This window comes from Poeciliopsis prolifica, unplaced genomic scaffold (assembly GCF_027474105.1).
Source record: "Poeciliopsis prolifica strain line A6 unplaced genomic scaffold, Auburn_PproV2 SCAFFOLD066, whole genome shotgun sequence".
NCBI lineage: Eukaryota > Metazoa > Chordata > Actinopteri > Cyprinodontiformes > Poeciliidae > Poeciliopsis > Poeciliopsis prolifica.
In genome coordinates, this window is record NW_026562441.1 from 1045001 (window position 1) to 1065397 (window position 20397).

The 20397-nt window shown below is 37.6% G+C and overlaps 2 protein-coding genes across 2 annotated transcripts in view; both read right to left on the reverse strand.

Annotated features, from left to right (window-relative positions):
- Positions 1 to 3560, reverse strand: part of LOC129351326 (butyrophilin-like protein 8) — a 5473-nt gene extending 1913 nt beyond the window's left edge. Inside the window, exons 1-3 of the mRNA XM_055020206.1 lie at positions 3308 to 3560; positions 2025 to 2139; positions 1550 to 1912 (exon numbers count right to left, since the gene is read on the reverse strand). Coding sequence (XP_054876181.1) covers positions 1550 to 1912; positions 2025 to 2112 — 451 coding nt within the window. The 5' untranslated portion in view covers positions 2113 to 2139; positions 3308 to 3560. The remainder of the gene's footprint in view (positions 1 to 1549; positions 1913 to 2024; positions 2140 to 3307) is intronic.
- A 7893-nt stretch (positions 3561 to 11453) lies between these two features.
- Positions 11454 to 20397, reverse strand: part of LOC129351327 (uncharacterized) — a 48634-nt gene continuing 39690 nt past the window's right edge. Inside the window, exons 7-8 of the mRNA XM_055020207.1 lie at positions 13738 to 13791; positions 11454 to 12889 (exon numbers count right to left, since the gene is read on the reverse strand). Coding sequence (XP_054876182.1) covers positions 12816 to 12889; positions 13738 to 13791 — 128 coding nt within the window. The 3' untranslated portion in view covers positions 11454 to 12815. The remainder of the gene's footprint in view (positions 12890 to 13737; positions 13792 to 20397) is intronic.

Here is a 20397-nt window from a genome sequence, read left to right on the forward strand (position 1 = left end):
GCCATTCAGACATTCAGGGGCCCCAGAAATGGTTTAAATTGTAACACACCATAGAATTAAACCAGTAGCATCATTTATAGAGCATGACAACATTATTTGTTAGAATAATTATGTTTTGTTATCATTCTTACATTTTTAGTTTACAATAGATGTATAATAGATGTATTTTACCAGTAGTCTACATATCATAAATATTAATTCAATATTCTACATTTACAGTCATATTCAATAAATTGGAATATCTGTCCCAATGAGTCTCATTTGTCAGATTAATTGAAAATAACCTCATAGCAGGTATTGAACATACAATTAACATAGTTTTTATTAACTGTAAGTAATTAAAGGCTTTCAAACATCCATCAGTGTGTAATTAATCTATATAATGTGTTTCACTTAGTGACATTGAACTTTATGCCTCTTGTATGTGTGATACAAGTTGGGGGGCAACAATGAAGTTAGAGAAGGGAAGAATATTGAAGCAGAAGCAAAGGATAATAATTGCAATAAAAACTAAAAATATTATCCAACCAAATGAACAAATAGAATACGCTTGAAAACGTGAGTTTTATTTAGAGAGAGGACATGAGCGAGAAGTTATAGCGCCCCCTTGGGGACATGGAGATTTTTTTTTTCTCTTTTGCATCCCCTGCCAGTCCTGTACTGGTCAGTTATGCAGCATAATTCAATACTGCAAGCCTTTCTTATGGTGGCCGATGTACTTTCTGCTTTAATATAATATTATGTGAAGTTTTTCCATGAATCTTAATGTCTCTTTGAAATATCTGAAGTTTACATTTTTTCCATTAGGATAAAAAGGCACAAAAAACCTCTGATATAAACAGAAACGTTCCGTAAGTAGGAAATAAATAAAAATACATTCTAATTTGGATTATTTCTGAGTTATAATCAGTCATGTGACAGCACAGATTGTGTCTCTGTTGTATTCGTAGTTTAAAGAGCTGCTTTCATGTGAAACTCCATCTCAACCTGAACAGACATAAACACCATGGACATGGAGACAGAAACTGAGAGCCATTATTAGACTGAGGGCAGCCAGACTAATTTAGTTTGCTAAATTATTATATTTAGCTAAATATTATTGCTGAGGGGAACAAGCAGGCCTCCTGACATACAGATAAAAATAAAAATAACTTAATATCAACTAAAAAAGGGCAGTAGAGGCATCAAGGAGCAGGGCCTCAAATGTGTTCAATTATCTCTGAACAACCAACAGAATCAGGAGTTTTATCTAAACTATTTTCCAGACCAGCAGAAGTGAAATCAGGAGGATCATTGAGCAACAGTTGATATAAACTGCTGATGTGTGAATTCAAAAGACATTAATAAATAGATTAATAAACACAGAACCAAAGAACATTAGATCTATAATATGAAGATATTTTAGTTTTATAATTGTCCAATATAGTTTCATTTAGTTTAGTTGGATGATTTGATTAATCAGATACTTTTACACATGTTAATTTTCTCACTTTTATTTCAGTTTTACAGCATTTAGACTTTAAGGTTCAGAAATGAAGCAGAAACTCACCAGTAACGTTGAGTCGACATTCTGCAGAGTTGAATCCATCTCCAGTTTTCACGTCACACAGATACAGACCAGAGTCTTCAGTCCTCAGTCTGGACACATGGAGTCTGATTCGTCCTTCTCTGAGGACGTCTTTGTTGCTCTGGACTCGTCCTGAAAACTGATCATCCTGAAACTCTGGAATCTCAACTCCATCACGATAAACATATAATTTCCCTGACTTTACTGCTGTTCTAAATTCACAGATAATGAACAGTTCCCTGGAGGTTCCCTGAGTCTTGGTGGTGAAGGTCCACTCCAGAGTGATGTTCTGCTTCTCCTCTGCCTGATAGCTGCTCTGTGCCACATTCACTACAAATGTTGCTGCTGAGGAGACAGAGAGGGAAAGAGAGGAGCAGACACACTGAGAACTGGAACATGGGAGTCTTTCAGCTCCATCTAGAGAGCTTTCTGTCACAAAGACAAGATGGAGACTGACCACAGAGACATGAGCTGAGGATGAGGAGCAGCAGGATGCTGGACATCATCTTCATCCTGAGAGAGGAAGAGGAGGAGATCATCTTCATCTGGTCAGAAAACTCCTCAAGATTTAGCTGTAAAAAAACAACAAATCTTCTCTTAAGCACCAATAAACAGCCCTGCACTGTTAAAATGTTAAAATAAGCAGAACTTTTCACTTGATGTTAGGAGAGATTTTTATCTGCAGATTGAACTTTTACTACAGATGATTAACATTCACTAAATAAATGTTATTATTGACTTTATGCAATAAAATGCTTTTTGGTTTAAAGAATATTGAATTGTTTCTTCATTGGCGTGTAGTAATGTATTTATAATATTATATTAAACAAGTCAAAATGTTTAAATAAAACATCTGCAGAATATGTCATTTTTTTCATCTGGTTAGTCGTCAGAATAATTTAATAAATCAATTATAGAAAAACATAATTCTTTTACAACAATATTCTTTATTGTCAATACATTGTTGCTCATCTATTATCCTTTAAATGCTTACAGTTGTAAAAACTGTTGGGAAAATACAGGATTATTGAGTTCTTTCAAAATAAATGCTCACATTTTTTCTGTTTTGTTTTTTTCACAAATTGATGTTTATTCATCTTTTTTTTATAAATCTCTAGAAAATAAAAGAAGAAAAATACTTGTTTAATAAAAAAAAGACATTTTACCAGAAGATAAAGTTAGGACACCCTGTCCCATAACAGCTACTGTTAAACCCTTTTATAAAGGACATTTATTCCCATAATGACTAAAAACTGGAAGCAGAAGCTTTATTTGCTTTATTGTTGAGTTTCTCCAAACCTTCAGCTTTAGTGAAGAAGAAAAAATGGGTTTTATTTAGAGACAGAGGAGGTGTGTGTTTTTCAAGTCATCCATCCTCAGGATAAACTGAGACATTGTTTCTACAACCTGTATTATCTTTACTCTCATTCTGAACGTTTGAAACTCAGATCGTCTGCGACCAGATGAAGGTTGTGTTGATAGCGGCTGCTGCAGATTTATGAAACTATCTTTTATATTAATTATTAGTTTATTTGTGCGACTTTATGGACAGGAAGAGGATTATTAAACTACAGAACTAAACTACCTGGATATCAGACTAAGTCTTGATGCACCTGCGTATTTTATTTACACGCAAGTTCATTAAATGTTAGTGTTGTTTTAAGATATAACCGCTATGCTGTGTAAACCCCAGGAGAAAAGGCGGAGAGTTTTCTCTTCCTGGACAATAACGTCACGTACCTTGATCTGCGACGTGCAGCAAACTGATCATCCAGAAGATGAGAACAAATCCCATGACGTTTGTCTGTCTGATAAAGAGCAGATTTCTGATTTTCTTTTCAGTATTTTAATAAAGGTTTGATCAGCACTGAAGCCTCTAAATGACCGAGATGAGATCGAGTCAAAGTGAGTTTGTAGTTTCTCTTTCAGTTTTGTGCATGTGGGCGGAGACAGGTATTCAGCTCAGAGTCCCGGAAGCTTCAAAGCTGTAATATTGTTAAGGAAGTGAGATAACTTCTATAGCTAGACTATATGACTATAGTCCTTTGTTGTAACCTTGGCTATAAAACTGTTATTGATGTAAACATAATTTGTCTTTAAGAAATAAACGACCGAAAAAGTCACGTAAATTGAAAACCACTGCGGCGACGCGCTTCCTCGCGGGGGCGCGCCCAATCTCACCCAACCAGTTCTTGGTACAACACCTGATTGGATAGTTCCTTCTGTCTCCACCTGAGTGTCAGTTCTCGCGAGACTAGAGTCAGAACTACAATTCAGTACCTCTATACTCATGAGTACTTCTATACTTCCGCTTCACACCGGCTCGAAGAAAATACGTGTCTAAAAACCACTAGCATGACGTTGGGGTGATGCTTTTGAAGAAAAACGCTGTTTTAGGAGGAATCGTGGTGATTTTTTGTTTTATTTTTCTGGAGACATTTGGCGGTAAGTAAAGATTTTTTAACCAAGTGTCAGTGAATCAGTTTGGGCTGTTATGATTATCATTTCAACATAAAAAAATCTACCACTACACCTCGAATGTTACATATTTTTAAAAATAATCTGAAGAATGCTATTTAAAATATTTATTCCAGGAAAACATATTTATATGCACATGTAACGGGTATTAAGATGAAATTCTTGCTAAAATATGTTTTGTAATTACCATGTGATGAATGGTTTTTGGCGCCCCCTACTGGTTGCCTATAAATACAAAGCTAAACCGTAAATTCCACGCAGTCTGTTGAGCGCTCTACTGTGGTAAGTCACCAAATCCAGTTCTTTTCTGAATAGTCATAGTAGGTGTGCTCAAAGACTGACGTGGAGTTTTATTGCAGTATGCGGAGAGCTGATGGACCAGTAGTGGAGCTCACTGTACTAATTTGTGTTGACCATTTATTACAGGTAATTATATTATTTATTAGTAAATTATTTTGTCAGTTATGTTTGTCAGTTTTTCTTCAGTTGAGTTGTCGGTTTGTCTGTTGTATTGTCGGTTTGCTGTATTTACCAGCTTGTCAGTTTGTTTGTTCCCTGTTTCAGTTAGAATTTACTGTTAAATAGTTTATTAATTAAATTTGACTGTTGTCTGTCTATTTTTTTTTCTTTATTTATAGGAAATAGACCAGATTGTGTTAAATTAATTTTAAAGAAGTATTAATAATCAAATATCACTATACGATCATTTGTTAGAAAAATATGTTGTTAAGCCAGATTGTAATGATTGTTTGTGACGCAGTCTGTTGAGCGCTCTACTGTGTATGCGGAGAGCTGATGGACCAGTAGTGGAGATCACTGTACTAATTTGTGTTGACCATTTATTACAGTTATTACAGAAAATTCAACCAACTGGCCTCCTCTGTGTGTATGACGGGACGGGCATAAAGGGGAAGCTGTTACACACACACATAACCTCTTCCTAAGAAATGTTATTAGACTTTTTAACATTTAATATTAAAAACTCTAGTAACAAGGAGGGAATAACATTAGATCTAGTATCTAATGTTACTACATACTGGTATCTAGTGACATTACTAGACATGATATGTGCCACATGTATGTAATATTTAACATTAAAAAATGTCTCTTAATTTTGGTGAATTGTTAATTTATTTGACTCAACATAATATTTATTGATCCCAACTTAAATGTTGTTGTAACTCATAACTTCCTATAACTTTTACTTTTAATATAACTCATTAATGACTTCATGTTTCAGTTTGTTTTTCCTTTGACTGGCTGCTAATAACAGGACAAACTGGTTGTCTTTGACAAAATGGCCGCTCTGCTTCCTCCTCCATATTAAACTAATTTGCTTTTTGTACAGTCAAAACATCTCAGGCCACATATTGAACTTGGCTTGAATAAAACAAAATACAACAATGTTTTAAAAGGTTTTTATTTACAAGAGTGAAAGCTTAACATCAGTTCACATTAAACATTAAAAAACATTTATTGATTCAATAAACAAAGAATGGAAAACAGTAAAAAATAATAATTTTTCTAATTTCTTTGGTTTAGAGGATCATGTTTCCTAGTAATGTAAAAATGGCTGCCAGTCAGTTTGCTCAATCAACTCACAGTCTGTTTCGTTCCTCCATACAAACTCATTAGTACTTAAACTAATTCTTCATATTTTCAGATTCTACCTAAAAATCCCACTAATCATCTTGATCAGCATCCACTGTGTCTGTGGATTCACAGCATCATTGGTCCACAGAGGTGCTGGTCCCTGTGAACCACAGAGACCATTTCTTGCTTCACGGAGCATTAAATAGTTCATGCATGAAATGAATGAATATAATAACTCTGAATGTTGGATGATGAATGCTGGAAAACAACATCTCAGATGTTTTTTCAAGTAAACAAATAAATTCTCTCCTATCATAAACATTTTGTGTTCCTGTGTCACATTTTCTTCTAAAAATCTGTTAAATGTCAGAAAGTCCAAGGTAGCAGAAAATTTTACAGTTTAGGATGTGTTTGCTTTTTTTCTGTTTTCTGATAATAAAAATCTGCTCTCATTTACATTTGTTAACTTTCTTGTCACCAGGAAGTCAAAACAACAAAATCATCTAAAATTAACATTAATTTTCTGCTCATCAACACAATTTAATTTGCTGATTTCATGATTCAAAGACAGTTTCACTGTTTGCTGGTAAAACCTACACAGAAATAAACAACATAAAAATGTAAAAACTCATGATATATGCCCTGCATTAAGAGTTCAAACTGTTAAAACAAGAGATGGACGTGATTAAAGTTTAATAATCATAATAACTTTATGCATAAAATTTGACTTTTTACATATTTAATGTGACAACAGCCGTTTATCTTCCAACTAGAAGATGAACAGATCTGATTCTGAGGACAGTCATGTTTCACATTATCCATCAAGGAGGGATCAATAATATCCCCAATAAAGATTATGATTGATCAGAAAATATTCTGACTCCTGCAACAGACTGCTGATCTTTCCAGGTGACCTTTCCAGGTGACCCCGTCTCTCACCTGAAATGTCTGGTGGAGATGGACACCAGGACCTCCTGACCCCACGAGGGACAAGGTGTTAGAAAATGGATGGATATTTTGACTTCACCACTAGATGGCGCTCTAGAGTTTTACTGTCTGAGATGACTGCCGAAGGAGGAACAGCTTATCCTGCTCTCTCTCGTCCTTACTGATAACTCTGCCTGTGAATTATTTTTAATTTTAAGGCGACAGTTTTTATAGTTATTTTTACATTATTGACATCTTAACTGGATTACTCCAAACTTAAGGACTGGGGGATTTGCTGACTTTTATTTTTAACCTTACTTTTCTTTGCCTCCAAGTTAAAAATGCCTCCGGCTGACCCCAAGGACATGAGCAATATTTTACAACAACTTCAGTTTATAGAAATGAAGATTAAACTACTGGAGGTGAACTTTGAGATCAACGCTACTTGTGGAAATGAAACAACTCTTCCTCAAATCAACGGAGAGGTCGTGCGCCCTGCACCGAGCAGCTCACCCTGGAACGCTCTGGTGCCAAGCCGAAACGGGAGTCTCGCACTGCGGATCCGATGAGACGATTATCAGGGAGAACCCCGCACCTGGACGAATCAGCGTGGCCGGCTCTGAGCCGAAACCCACCTTCAACTTCAACACCTGCTCCGCCAAAGAAAGACAAACAAGCAGCTGCAACCAAAACGCCTCCACCGACCCCACGGACAAAGCAACCAGCAAGAGCCTCAAAACATTCTGACTCTGTGGGAATCCCACTGAAAAACAGATTTTCTGCACTCCAGCCTGAGCCTCTGAGTGAAACTTCGCCTTCAAACATCAACAGTGAGGCACGACCAACACATCGATCCCCCAAAGCTCCCAAGGACAAAGCGACCACCAGGAAAACTAAAGGTAACCCAAAAGTGCTTGTTGTTGGAGATGAGGCAGTAAAGGGAATCAGTGACGTTTGCAATCCAAGGAAAACAAGAGTGATGTGTTTTCCTGGTGACACTGTATCTGATTTAACCAACAAACTGCTCTCTCTAACCACTGATCAGCCAGATATTCAGACTTTAGTTGTGCATGTTGGAGCCAACGATCTGGCAAAGCAAAAGTCTGAGATTCTAAAAAAGGACTTTAACATTCTTCTGGACACTATGGGAAAACTGAGAATGAAGTTATTTCTCAGTGGTCCAATTCCATCACCTCAATGGGGAGACGAAAAACACTCCAGGCTGCTCACGATCAACAAATGGCTGATTAAAACCTGCTCTACCAGCTCAGTGACCTTCATGATAACCTCTGGATCTATTGGCAGCGCTTTCTCCTTTTTGGAAGAGGAGGACGCAATCTTAATAAACATGGGATAAAGCTACTCACTGCAAACCTTTTTTATTTTATCAACAAGGACAGCAACAGGATCATCATGTCAGAAGAACAGGCTCAAGGATGTCTGACCAGGATGGAACGCTCCCCGGATCAGGAGCACAATATTCCAAAACAAGCTGATAAATCGACTGGAGACGGAGCGACTGCTTCCCTCGCTCCTTCCCCCCTCCCTCTCTGCTCCTCCAATCATTCACAGGATTCAATGGATACCAATGAAGAAATGTCTTCCGGACCAGAGTTTCTTAAATTTACAGATGGACTGAATCAACAGGTTCTCCTCGGCACGTCTCTCCTTAGCACTCACGTAGCAGACATCACTACATTTAAGCAACCTGCCCCTGACTTTCCAGAGGATCCATCACTCTGCGTTTCTGAGGTCTGAGGCCGGGGACCAGATATTATCTTTACACCCGTCTTCCTCCAGAATGCATCTGGCCCCCTGGAAATGCAGAACAGGACATTACCTGTCCGGATCACTACAAGAAAATTTACAAAAAATAGAAAAATGAAATACAGCGGTCCTAATTCAAACCTCAGAGTGATCCCCTGCCTAAAGGAACCTCAGACTGAAAATCTTCTGGCCTCTAAGCCACTTAAAGTAGCTCTTTTAAATATCAGATCACTCTGTGCTAAAGCTCTGTTAATTAATGATTTCATCACTGAGTATAATGTTGATGTTATGTTTCTGACAGAAACATGGTTGAATGACGATAATGACCAAATTGTACTCATTGAATCAGCGCCTCCTGACTACAATTTTTTAAGTGAGAATAGAAAACATAAAAAAGGAGGAGGCGTGGCTTCTATATTTAAAAATACCATAAACTGTAGTAAAATCTCTTTCGGTCATTTCACATCTTTTGAGTATCTTGGAATTCAGGTTAAAGGCTTCAAACGAACTTTGACACTAACTTTATACAAAACTCCAGCATATGTGGAAAATTTCTTTACTGACTTGAATGATCTTCTTTCTCTCATATGCATTGATTATGATTGTTTAATAATTGTTGGTGATTTTAACATTCATGTGGACAAACCCGAAAACAGAGGAGCAAAAAAGCTCTCTGATATTTTAGAAAATTTTGGTTTAACACAACATATTAAACAAGCAACACACACTCAAGGACACACACTGGACCTGGTTATCAGTAAGGGTGTGAATATTTCCAATGTCTCTGTAACTGATGTCGCCCTGTCAGATCACTTTGCTGTTATCTTTGAAGGTTCTTTATTCTTTGACCCACTTGGACAAACAGCTACTGTCACAAAACGTTCTTTCACAGAAAACACAGCAGAAACATTAATCAAATCTACTCTTCCTCCTCACCCTTAAGCTGTAATGATGTAGATCAGTTGGTAGATGATTTTCAGTCTAAAGTTTCATATATCATTGATTCCATTGCCCCAATTAAAGTAAAGGTTTTGACTGGTAGAAAGAAATCTCCATGGAGAAATGCACAAATAGTTCGGTCTGCAAGACAAGTCTGCCGCAGGGCAGAACGACAATGGCGTAAAACTCAACTTCACGTTCATAATGACATCTACAAAGAAAAACTACGTAACTATCACTTAACACTAAAACATGGAAGGGAGGCTTTCTTTGCAGATGTCATAAAGAAAACATCAATAATGCTCGAACTTTATTTGCAACAGTTGACAGGCTCACAAACCCTCCTGTGACGTTACCACCTGAAATCCAATCTAATGCTGCCTGTAATACGTTTTCTGATTTCTTTTCAGAGAAAATCCAAAAAATGGATTAATCTGCACATCAACTTCAAAGCCAGAACCATTGCTGTACCAAAACAAAACAAATACAGAAAAAATGACCCATTTTCAACTACTTAATTATAAAACTCTAGAAGAAATTATAAGTCAATTAAGTTCAAGCTCCTGCTGTCTGGATGTCCTTCCCACACATTTCTTTAAGAAAGTCCTGCCTGTTATTGCTACTGATCTGATCCAAATCGTAAACTCATCGCTTACATCAGGTGTTTTTCCCCAGGCCTTGAAAACAGCAGTCATCAAACCACTGTTAAAAAAGAACAACCTGGACAAATCACTATTGCAGAATTACAGGCCAATCTCAAACCTCCCATTCATCAGCAAAGTTATTGAAAAAACTGTGTGTAAACAATTAAATAGTTTCCTCATGATGACCAACTGCTTTGACACTTTCCAGTCTGGTTTTCGTGCTCACCACAGCACGGAGACTGCCCTCGTAAAAGTATTCAATGATATCCATATAAATACGGACTGTGGGAGAACCACGGTGCTGGTTCTGTTGGATCTCAGTGCAGCTTTTGACACTGTCGACCATGACATATTACTGAATCGACTTGAAAGTTGGGTTGGACTCTCTGGTTCGGTGCTCGACTGGTTTGAATCCTACATAAAGAACAGGGATTTCTTTGTTTCAATTGGAAACTTCTCATCAAAGAGGTCAAAGGTCACATGTGGGGTACCCCAAGGTTCAATCCTAGGACCCCTCTTATTTAATATTTATATTCTCCCACTAGCTCAGGTCATAACAGGAAATAATATTAGCTACCACAACTATGCGGATGACACACAGCTCTACATTACGATGTCACCAGGTGACTCTGAACCCATCCAATCACTGAATAAATGCTTAGAACAGATAAATGTGTGGATGTGCCAAAACTTTCTCCAACTGAACAAAAATAAAACTGAAGTCATTATTTTTGGACCTAAAGAGGAACGATCTAAAGTCAATGCACAGCTTCAGTTATTACAACTAAAAACTAGCGATCAGGCCCGAAACCTGGGAGTAGTGATGGACTCGGACTTGAACCTCCAGAGCCACATAAAGACAGTAACAAAATCGGCCTTCTATCACCTGAAGACATCTCCAGGATTAGAGGACTAATGTCTCAGCCAGATCTAGAGAAACTCATTCATGCGTTTGTCTTTAGTCGCATTGATTATTGCAACAGCATCTTCACAGGCCTGTCCAACAAATCAATCAAACAGCTGCAACTGATCCAGAATGCTGCTGCTCGCGTTCTCACTAGAACCAGGAAGATAGAGACATAACACCAGTTTTAAAGTCCCTCCACTGGCTCCCTGTAGCTCAAAGAATAGATTTTAAAATACTCTTGTTAGTTTACAAATCACTGAACGGTTTAGCACCACAATACATCAAAGATCTGCTGTTGTTGTATCAACCTTCCAGACTCTCAGGTCTTCTGGTTCTGGTCTGCTCTGCATCCCCAGAACCAGAACCAAGAGAGGAGAAGCAGCTTTCAGCATCTATGCACCAAAACTTTGGAACAAACTTCCAGAAAACTGTAAAACAGCGGAAACCCTGACTTCCTTCAAATCTCAAGTAAAAACGCACCTGTTTAGAGTTGCATTTGAAATGTAATATGTATTCTATGTTGCATGCCTTCGTGTTTTGTGTTTATGATGTAAAGCACTTTGAAATGCCTTGTAGCTGAAATGTGCTATACAAATAAAATTTGATTGATTGATTGATTGATTGATTTGAGTCACACAGTAAAAGTTCACCAGACAAAATGTAAATAATATCAGATTCTGTTAGATATGATATATATTATTTACAAAAGTCAACAAATGAATAAAACATGTTTCTTAAAATAAGATATTTAGTGTTTAGTATAAAGAATAAAGAGCTCAGTTTTATTCAGTCTATAACTTTGCAGCAGCCATTTATTCCTACATTAATCAGCCATATTAAGACTCAGTTCAATGAATTATAAAAAGTCTCATTGGTTTGATAATATAAATGTCAGTGCAAATGGACTTTTCTCAATATGAACAGAACTTTGGCCCAGAGTTAGATAAAGTTCAGTGACTCTGATTCACTTCATCATAAATCAGGTTTTCTCAGCCTGGGACTTTAAAACTCCTTGTCCTGCATTTTCTCCCTGCTTCCGTTTTCCTGACTCAAATGAACAAGTGATTCATTGATTCACCAGGCTGAAGAAGCTCCAAGCCTCCACTGGGTTCAGTGTTGGTGGAAGAGACATTTCTTTATGTCCCCCATGCTGACTCAGCGCCACCATGTGGCTAATTATAAACACAGTCTTTATTCTTACCAGATCATAATTCATATTCATCAACAAAACTTCTCTACCTTCCTCAAGCTTAGTGTCTGTAATGAAAAGTCACTAAACTGACTTAAAGTTAGAATAATATCTGTTGTTTCTATGATCCTATTTATAAAGTAATTGGTCAATTTCTAATTTTCTTTTCCTATTTTATGTTAATAAATGACCCTAAGAATATATTTTAATAACAATCTTACATAATATGCTTATAAAGAAATAAAGCATCAAAATGTTATTTTTTACATTCACTGTATGATGATGTACATAGAAATATTCAGGTTATTTGTTCCTATGTGAATGTTTCAGTTTTAAGGAGGGAATAATAAATATACAGAACTACTGGAGATGGAAGAAAAGATGAACGAATGAATTAAAAACCTGGACAGCAAGAGACTAAAATTATAATAAAATACAGAAAAAAATAAAATAAAAAATAAGATTCACTGACAGAAATTAAATTAAAACCTTTTGAAGGAACAAGCTGGAGATCAAGTCTGTCAACTTTTGCATGAATTAAAAAAACTTTTCAAGACAAATAATTTATAAAAACCTGAGTAAGAAACTAAACTACAGAAACATCTTTGGACTTGAGATGTTCTTTAACTTACAGGATTCTTGTTTCATTTATTAAATCTCAAATAAAGATTATTAATATGAATAACTTCCTTCTGGGTTTAATGCATTCAGTTTCTTATATTATTATCCACATTTCTATTCTTGTAACAGTTTTCATACCAAATGTTTGAAGAGACTTTAGATCAGGTGGAAGATTCAGACTCTTTAGTTTTGTCCCAGATCCTGTAAAGGTATTTCTACTTCAGCTTCATTTCCTGGGTCGACATTTTCTCTGCAATCTATGAAACACAAAACATTTTATTAATAACATCATCTGATTGTTTGACATCCCAAAGTTACATTATTATTAAGATGACTTGAAGAAAAACAGAATTGTGTTTTTCTCAAACTGTCATTTTAGTTTTTGTAAATAAAATTATCATCAATCAGCAAAAAATAAAATAAAGCATTAAAGTTTTGACTTTTTCTGAAATTATTTGTTTCCAGATGTTTGTTGACAAAAATAAAACAATCCAAAAACCAAAGCATATTACAATAAAATGTAAACATGTTCATATTAAACTGAATATTTAATGTATATTCAGATGTCAGATTAAAAGAATATAACTTTAATGAAGGCAGAAGAAATGTCTCTCATTAAGCTCTAATTATAATCTTAAACATGATTTATTAGCTATCAGCTTCTCTGTTGAAGAAAACACAACAAAGAAGAGAAAATCTGAGTTATGTGCAGCAAATAATAGTTTAATTTGTAGCATTTTATGAATGAATGTTTTCTGGCTGTTTCTCTTTAGTGCGTCTGGATCCACAGGTTGGACCCTCTGGTCTAAACCTTCATATCCTGTTCAGGTCAGTGGGAATACTGGTGAGCCATGATGAACCCAGTCAGGTCACCAGTTCATTGCTGCTACATCAATGATCTAATATCTAGTCAGTCACATTCAGTCACTAACAAGGAAGTTCAGCTTCCTGGTTTAATGCTCAGCTGTGATGTTCAGTGACTGCAGCAACACAAACACATTCATACATCTATATGAAGTAACTGCTTAGTTTATCACTGAGCAGGAAAATAAAACAGTAAATAATTAACATAAGTTATTAATCTGGAATGGTTTCATTTCCATACCTTCATCATTTCTCAGTTGTTCATGTTGAGAGTTTTTGCTCCAGCATGGAAAAACTGTAAACAGTGAATATTTATCTTAACACACAATATAAATGAGGCGACAATATTTAATTCTCCTTATCAGTTTTAACTGGTAAAAATGTTTCATCAACCTGATCAGACAGAAAAGCTACAATAAATAACAAAGACCAAAAGAGAAAAGGAAACTCATAATGGTTTAGTTTCTTGTTTTGTTTTCTTTTCCATCAAACATCAATAGATATTGATAAATATATGAAAGCTTCATTACTTTCTTTTTCATGTTTATCAAGAGTTTTACTTTTCTTCAGCTTCAGATCAGTTTTTGCAAACTGTTAAAAATTATATTTTCTATCAATTTGAAATATGCATCTAGGGAGATAATCATTAATTTAACAAAATCCTGCATGACTTAAAAAGACAATGACTGACTTACTTTGTCTACGTTTCCAATAACATACACTGATGATGATGATGATGATGGCTGGTATTCCAAGTCCCAGTCCAAGTTTATTATTAAGATAAGTTCCTGTGACAAAAAGGAAAAACAGGCTTTGTACATTCCTATTTTGTAAATAATTCTCTTTTGCTCATAATTGTTTTATTTGTAGGTCAATCATTGTTCATATCAAACAGTTTATACAGAAACTTTTAAGCTTTTTACTCATTTTCTGACAGTGAACTTGAGAGATAAATTTAATCAAGACACTCTTAACATTTTTATTATCTTCATTTACAGCTTAAAAAGAACAATATAAAATAAAGTATGTAAAACATAAACGGACTGAATTTTCAGTCATGTTGACGTCTCAAAGCTCCACACTGCAGACACATTCACCAATTCTCTCTCAGTAACACACACACACACACACACACACACGCACTCACACACACACCCCCCCCACACACACACACACCCACACACACACACGCACTCACACACACATGCACACACACACACCCCCCACACACACGCACTCAACCCCCCCCCCCACACACACACGCACACGCACACACACACACGCACTCACAGTTTTAAGGGTGCCCAAGCCCACACACACACCCCACATACACACACACACACTCACACACACACACACACACACACACACACACACGCACACACACACACACACACACACACACACACACACACACACACACACACGCACACACACACACACGCACTCACACACACACACACACAACACACACACACATACACACACACACACACACACCCCACATACACACACACGCACACAGTCATACACCTGTATGCAGATCAATAGGTATTTAGGAGTTATCTGCCTTGCCCAAGGGCACATCAACATGTGACAAGGAGAAACTGGAAGACAACAACTGTATCCACTGAGTCACAGTCGCCAGTAATAACTGATTATCAGTAGTTTGGATATTTACCTCCAGATCTTTTCTCGGGGTTTTCATGTTCATTTCCATCAACTGTTGAGGAATCACATAAAGTCTTAAATATTTATACATTTTTATATACTTTACCATAAATGATTCTGATTGAGTAAAGCTCACCAACAACCAGAATAACATTTCTTTCTTCTGTCTTATCCTGACCAGGCAGATAGTGAATGCATGTGTAAATCCCTGCATCGTTCTTAGTTACGTTGGTCAGCTTGATGGAAAGGTGTCCGTGTTCAAGCATTGTATGGTTGAGATGGATTCGACCTTTGTATCTTTTGTGTTGAAGATTTGAGTGATCAGCTCCACTGCGATAGAAGTGTACAGTATCACTGGAGTTGAACTTCCACTTGATTATAGCGTTGCTCGCGTTAAGCTCCACTTGGCATGGTAGAAGAACGTTGGATCCCACAAATGCCTTTATTTGGTTTCCTGGAAAAATAAACAATGCTTTTAAAATGACTGCACTTCTGATGATGTCTGGTTTGTTGCTCACCTATTATCCTTGAAATGCTTACAGTTGTGAAAACTGTAGGAAAACACAATATTATTGAGTTCTTTCCAAACAAATGCTCACATTTTTCTGTTTTGTTTTTGTTTGTTCACAAATTGATGTCTAGTCTTTTTTTTTATCCATCTCTAGAAAACAAAACAAGAAAATGTTAAACCCTGTTATAAAGGACATGTATTTTCCATAATTGCTAAAAACTGGAAACAGAGGTTTTATTTGTTTTATTGTTCAGAGTTTCTCCAAACCTTCAACCTTTGTGTAACGGGTATTAAGATGAAATTCTTGCTAAAATATGTTTTGTAATTACCATGTGATGAATGGTTTTTGGCGCCCCCTACTGGTTGCCTATAAATACAAAGCTAAACCGTAAATTCCACGCAGTCTGTTGAGCACTCTACTGTGGTAAGTCACCAAATCCAGTTCTTTTCTGAATAGTTATAGTAGGTGTGCTCAAAGACTGACGTGGAGTTTTATTGCAGTATGCGGAGAGCTGATGGACCAGTAGTGGAGCTCACTGTACTAATTTGTGTTGACCATTTATTACAGGTAATTATATTATATTATTTATTAGTAAATTATTTTGTCAGTTATGTTTGTCAGTTTTTCTTCAGTTGAGTTGTCGGTTTGTCTGTTGTATTGTCGGTTTGCTGTATTTACCAGCTTGTCAGTTTGTTTGTTCCCTGTTTCAGTTAGAAGTTACTGTTAATTAGTTTATTAGTTAAATTTGATTGTTGTCTGTCTATTTTTTTTCTTTATTTATAGGAAATAGACCAGATTGTGTTAAATTAATTTTAAAGAAGTATTAATAATCAAATATCACTATACGATCATTTGTTAGAAAAATATGTTGTTAAGCCAGATTGTAATGATTGTTTGTGACGCAGTCTGTTGAGCGCTCTACTGTGTATGCGGAGAGCTGATGGACCAGTAGTGGAGATCACTGTACTAATTTGTGTTGACCATTTATTACAGCTATTACAGAAAATTCAACCAACTGGCCTCCTCTGTGTGTATGACGGGACGGGCATAAAGGGGAAGCTGTTACATTGGTGCCATGACCTTGGACTACAATCAAGCTCGTCGAACCTGTGACCGTCCTGTCTGCCACATCGGGTTTTGAATACATTTATTCACATTGTGTATAGTTTCATGTTCACAGTAACATTTCAGGACAGTGAAAAGACGTTGCTGTACACTTAAACCTTTATGGAGCATTAGAGTAATATACTATGCAAATTGTTCTGACTTATTTTGTTTATTATTTGTTTATTCCAAATTGATGATTTTATTTCCTATTGTGTTTTGGATTTTGAATATCTTTCCACTTGTTAAACTCCATGAACAATGTCTAATCAAAGTAACCACTTTTGGTTCAGCACACCCATTAGTTTTGGAAGAGGAAGAGGTGTGCTTGCTCCCATTCCTTTTTCTGTTGATAGTCCTGCTCCTGGTGGTCTTATGCCCTCATTAGATGAAATTCCTAGTGCTAGAGTCCATAATCCTACTAGTGACAGTTCTGAATGTGTAACTGCACAGATGAAATCTGTTTTACAAGAGATAGGACATCAGCTGGCTGACAGCATCATTTCACGCATACAGCCACATATCACAGTTTCTCCCAGTTCTACAGCCACACACACTGCAGGGAGTACTGTGTGTCAGTCTGGTTGTGTATCTGATGTATCCCAGGTTCAGGTTGTCATGCAGAGAAAGGTCAAAGAACCTCCATGTTTTGCAGGTAATGGCTCAGACTCCATTACAGTGCATGATTGGGAAGATCAGATGAGAACATTCATTAGGAAAACTGATGTTAAGATTGAAGAGCAGGCTGAGGAAATTCTTATGCATCTAAGGGGAAAGGCTAAGGATGTAGTTAAGTTTGGGATTAGAAATAGTAACATTAACATCACTGCTCATCCTGACATGATTTATAGTCTCCTCAGAAAACACTTCAGCTCTTCTAAATACTCTGCTGTCCCCTTAGCTGACTTTTACTCGACCTTGCCCAAAGACCACGAAGACCCATATGACTACTGGCTGAGACTAAACAGAGCAGCTGACCTTGCTTCTGACTGCCTGAGAGAGCAGGGCAAATCATTTGAAATCCTGAGATGGAGGTGACACGTATGTTTATTAGGAATTGTCCCTGTAAAGACCTGGCTCTCACTTTCAGATCCAAAACTATTGACAGGTGGTCAGCATGTGAAGTCCTGGAGGTGCTGAATCAGTACCATGCTGAGATGAGCTGTAAAGAAACTTTCCCAGTGCGCCACGAGAAGACAGTAGACATTAAAGTGCACAAAGCAGAAGTGGGCCATGGCTTGATCCCTACACATAACAGTCAGGAGTACCCCAGACACATAGCGCTCAGTATGTCTCCCTGACAGATGTAATGTCGATGTTAGAGAAGGTTCTGCTACATGGAGCTTCTAATCAGCCACATGAAAGAAGGCGAATTCCACCCAGGCGACCTGTAGACAATGCAGACATAATAAATGGTTTCACTATTAAACCATGCATTATTTGCAAAGCTGATGACCACAGTGCCTTGTCACATTGCAGAGAAAATAGGCTTGTTTCAAGTGTTATGCTCCAGGTCATTCACGCCACAACTGCCCAACTAAAAGAGCTGCCCCAGAGCATCAGGAAAACTGACTGGTCTGCACACAAGGGAGGACAGTGCAGATGAACTCAATAAGCCTCCCACTAAAAATGAGTCTCCAGAAATTCAAGATAATGCATCCCTCTTTGAGTTATACAGTAGTACATTGACCTCATCCAAGAAACCGATATTCCAGGGATCCCAAAGAATAGCAGAAACTAACAACCTGTTTCTACACACCTGTGTCTGTACAGAATGGCCCCACCCTCAAAGCACTATTAGACAGTGGTTCAATGGCTTATACAATAAGTGAGTCCTCTGTTCAATCCCTTTTACAGCAGTGTCCTGATATAACGAAAGGCACAGCTGAAGACTATGTGATTATAGGCTGTGGTGGACAGCAGATTTTCCCCAAAGACATGTATGACCTTGATGTCATGGTTTATGGATGCAGGATGATAATTCCAACAATGGTTGTTCCAGGACAGACAGAACAGATGATTCTTGGCAGCAATGCAATCAAACACATTCTAACCCAACTAAAGAGCACTGACAGTTACTGGAGACTAGTTTCTTCACCCAACAATGGCCAAACACCTGACCACTGCCAATTTCTGTCACTGTTATCCAACACAGAACGTTGGAGGGGTGATTGCATTCCAGATAAAGTAGGGACAGTGAAAGTAAAAAGTTGTGTGACCCTGAAACCACAGAGTGAGCACCTTGTCTGGAGCAAGTTACCTGAGTCGGCGGTGATGTCAGCAGGCAGTACAGTGATTGTTGAGCCAACACAATCTAAAGCTGGACCAAAACACATCCTTGTTGGCAGAGTTGTCACTCCTCTTTGGGGAGATCGATGGGTACCTGTTAGGGTCATCAATCCTACAGACAGGGTTATAGTACTGAAGAGAAATGCCAAATTAGCAGATGTGTCTCCATGTATTGCAGTTGAGACCTGCCAAAAGCTGACAAAATTGAGTGTAATGTGCAATGTATACAGAGTACAGTTGTGCAACCAAGGTCAGAGGAGGACATGATGAATACGCTGAAAGTTCTGGGTCTGCAAGACATTGACCTGAAATCATGTGAAGTGCCACTGCAGTGGAAAGACAAGCTCCTTGACCTCATTGTGCAGCATGAGTCAATCTTCTCCCGTCACAAGATGGATTGTGGAGAAGCTAAGGGGTTCGTTCACCGCATCCATCTTGTTGATGACAAGCCATTTCGTTTACCCTACAGGCGCATACCACCAAGCCAATATGAGAAACTGAGAATGACTCTGAATGAGATGGAAGAGAGAGGCATTATCCAGAAGTCAAACAGCGAGTATGCATCTGCACTTGTTCTGGTATGGAAACCAAATGGTGACCTCAGAGTCTGCACTGACTTCAGATGGCTCAATGCGAGAACTGTGAAAGATGCTTACCCACTACCGCATCAAGCTGATGCTTTGGCTGCCCTTGGTGGTAATGCATTCTTCTCAACAATGGACCTGACATCAGGCTTTTATAATGTCCCTCTGCACCTTGATGACAAAAAATATACAGCATTCTCATCTCCTTTTGGATTACATGAATACAACCGCCTCCCTCAAGGCCTGTGCAATAGTCCGGCTACATTCATGAGGATGATGATGTCGATATTCGGGGATGAGAACTTCACAAGCCTATTGTGCTACCTTGATGATCTGATGGTATTTGCACCTACAGAGGAAACCGCACTCCATCGCCTACAAATGGTTTTCTCCCGTCTCAAAGAACACAATCTTAAACTCGCACCCAAGAAGTGCTTCTTCCTAAGGCGGACTGTGAAGTTTCTTGGACATGTCATCAATGACCATGGTGTCCGAACAGATCCTGAGAAAGTGAAGGCCATAAATGAAGTCCAAGTCACTGACCTAATGGAGTCTGATGGAAAAACACCTTGCCCTAGCAAAATCAGGACTTATCTAGGCATGGTGATGTACTATCAAAGCTTCATTGAGGCATGTTCTGCAAAGGCAAAACCACTATTTAAGCTCACAGCTGGACTGGATGCTCAAAACAAGCACAAACAAGGTCGCAAACTTGTCAAAAAGAGAGGTCATGTGAAACTG